At 49.6% G+C, this 2,061-nt stretch overlaps 1 protein-coding gene across 1 annotated transcript; it reads right to left on the reverse strand.

Moving 5' to 3' along the window:
* Positions 1-697: 697 nt before the first annotated feature.
* LOC109768307 (quinone-oxidoreductase QR2-like) lies at positions 698-1,733 on the reverse strand. The gene is made up of 2 exons (XM_020327038.4): positions 1,570-1,733; positions 698-1,474 (listed from the first exon to the last, which is right to left on the reverse strand). Exons 1-2 carry the CDS (start codon positions 1,590-1,592, stop codon positions 883-885), a joined length of 615 nt encoding a protein of 204 aa, XP_020182627.1. The 5' UTR covers positions 1,593-1,733; the 3' UTR covers positions 698-882.
* Positions 1,734-2,061: the final 328 nt, after the last annotated feature.

Here is a 2,061-nt window from a genome sequence, read left to right on the forward strand (position 1 = left end):
CAGGGGAGAGAAGTTGGGCTGGGCTGGCTTTGGCCAGTAGGCCACTACGGCGGTGGGCTGCACAGTGAGGTTTCCTCTCTCTCTCTTTTTATTTGTTTATGTTTTCTAATATTCTGTAGTCTTTAGGGCTTTATTAAAAATACTTAGACACTTCCAAAAATCATGAAACTACTCATGATCACTGTTGAGAATATATCCTACAGTAAACATTTTAGGTTATGATTATTTGAGCATTTAAAATATTTAATAGCATTTAAATGCCCAAATGAAAATACTATATGATTTAATTCAGAGCCCAAATATGTCATGGAAAAATGTGCAGCACCTCTGGTTATTGTTTCCAGCATTTTCCAGAAATGATGAACATTTTTAAAAGCCATTTGGAAACACCGAGAATATTTTAGTTGAACTTAGTGAATTCCTTTGATGCTAGGGTTTAGGCAATTCCCATTTCAATTTTCTGCAAAATTCAAACATGATGCACACATGAAGCTAGCCTAGTGCAATACGAGAAGCTAGGGATGTGACACTTGCCTTTGAGCTTCATCCAACAATGTATGAATGTACATGGCCTCCCTTAGTCCCGTGCTACAGCATGGCAGCTCGTTCGGACTATATAACATGATGATTATCAAGTTGCAATATTAAGTGAATTAGTGAATTGACCAATATGAACCGCGACACATGCACTATTTCTTCGACAATGTTGCCGTGAACCAGCGCTGCCACCATCGACAACAGGAACCAGAACTCACCCATGTGCATTATTATTCTTTCCAAACAAGATAAAAAACAGCCAGTACGGTGTAGTAATTGCTAAATAAACAAATTGTGCAACTGGAAATCATCCACACACGACGTGCAATCCCGAGCAGGTCATGTTCAGACGGCCTTGAGCTTCTTGGCGATGCCGGCGAAGTACTTCCCCTGGTGCGCCGCCAAGGCGAGCTCGGCATCGCTGGGCGTCCTGCTGCCATCTTTGCTGGCGAAGGTGCCGGCTCCGTACGGGCTGCCGCCCTTGACCTCGTCCATGGCGAACATGCCGGCGCCGTGCGTGTAGCCGACGGGCACGAAGAGCATGCCGTGGTGCGTCAGCTGTGTGATGGCCGTGAGGGCCGTGGTCTCCTGTCCGCCGCCCTGTGTACCTGTGGCGAGGAAGACGCCCGCGGGCTTGCCGGCGAGGGACCCCTCCTGCCAGAGGCCGCCGGTGGAGTCAAAGAAGGCTTTCATCTGCGCCGCCATCATGCCGAACCGCGTCGGGAAGCCGAACAGGATGCCGTCGGCCTCGGCCAGCTGGGACGCCGTTATGACTGGGTGGTCCTCGCGCCCCGGCGCCGCGTGCATCTTCCCCAGCACCTCCTCCGGCAGCGTCTCCGGCACCCGCCAGACGGTGACCTCGACGCCAGGGACGGAGTCGGCGCCTTTCTTGATCTCCTCCGCGAGAGTGGCCACGTGTCCCCATGTCGAGTAGTACCTGAATCGATGCAGATAAGCAAAAGAAAAACAGAGTAATAATCAAATCATCGAGCTAACCAGCCGGAAGAAGAGCGAGCAGAGGCGGAGCATTACACGATGTAGATCTTGGTCGCCATTGCCGATCGGCTAGCTGCAGAACTCTGCTGTGTAAAACTGATTTGGTTTGGAAATTGCTTTGCTTCCTCTTGCGGTGTAGGTAGCTGGTGAAGAAAGAAGCCGGGCTGGCTCCCGTACTTGTAGGGGAACTGGAGCCTTGAGGATTGTTAATTTGAGACGACCTTGTATGTAGTTCGCATTCTTGCAGATTTAAAAGGTTCTTGAAGAAGGTATCTGATCCTCGCCCGGGGCTCCCATATGAGCCTTGTCATCTTCTGTACTAGCGTTGTATAGAAAAGTGTGGTCAAACTCTAAGAACGGCCATGAAGATAGCGAGGGGTAGACCTGATCATACCCCGGGCCGGGCCGGGTTTCGGGCCAGGCTTTGCAAAGCCCGAAGCGAAAACCCCAAGCTCAAGCTGCCCGATACACATGAACACTGGGTTCTAAAATAAAATGATTATTTTCAGGGTATAAAAATAATATATT

This window comes from Aegilops tauschii, chromosome 2, assembly GCF_002575655.3.
Source record: "Aegilops tauschii subsp. strangulata cultivar AL8/78 chromosome 2, Aet v6.0, whole genome shotgun sequence".
NCBI lineage: Eukaryota > Viridiplantae > Streptophyta > Magnoliopsida > Poales > Poaceae > Aegilops > Aegilops tauschii.

Coding starts and splice junctions, on each gene's coding strand:
- LOC109768307 (XM_020327038.4), bottom strand. CDS start 1,592: ATGGCGACCAAGATCTACATCGT. Junction 1,475..1,569: donor GCGACCAAGATCTACATCGT/GTAATGCTCCGC, acceptor GCATCGATTCAG/GTACTACTCGACATGGGGAC.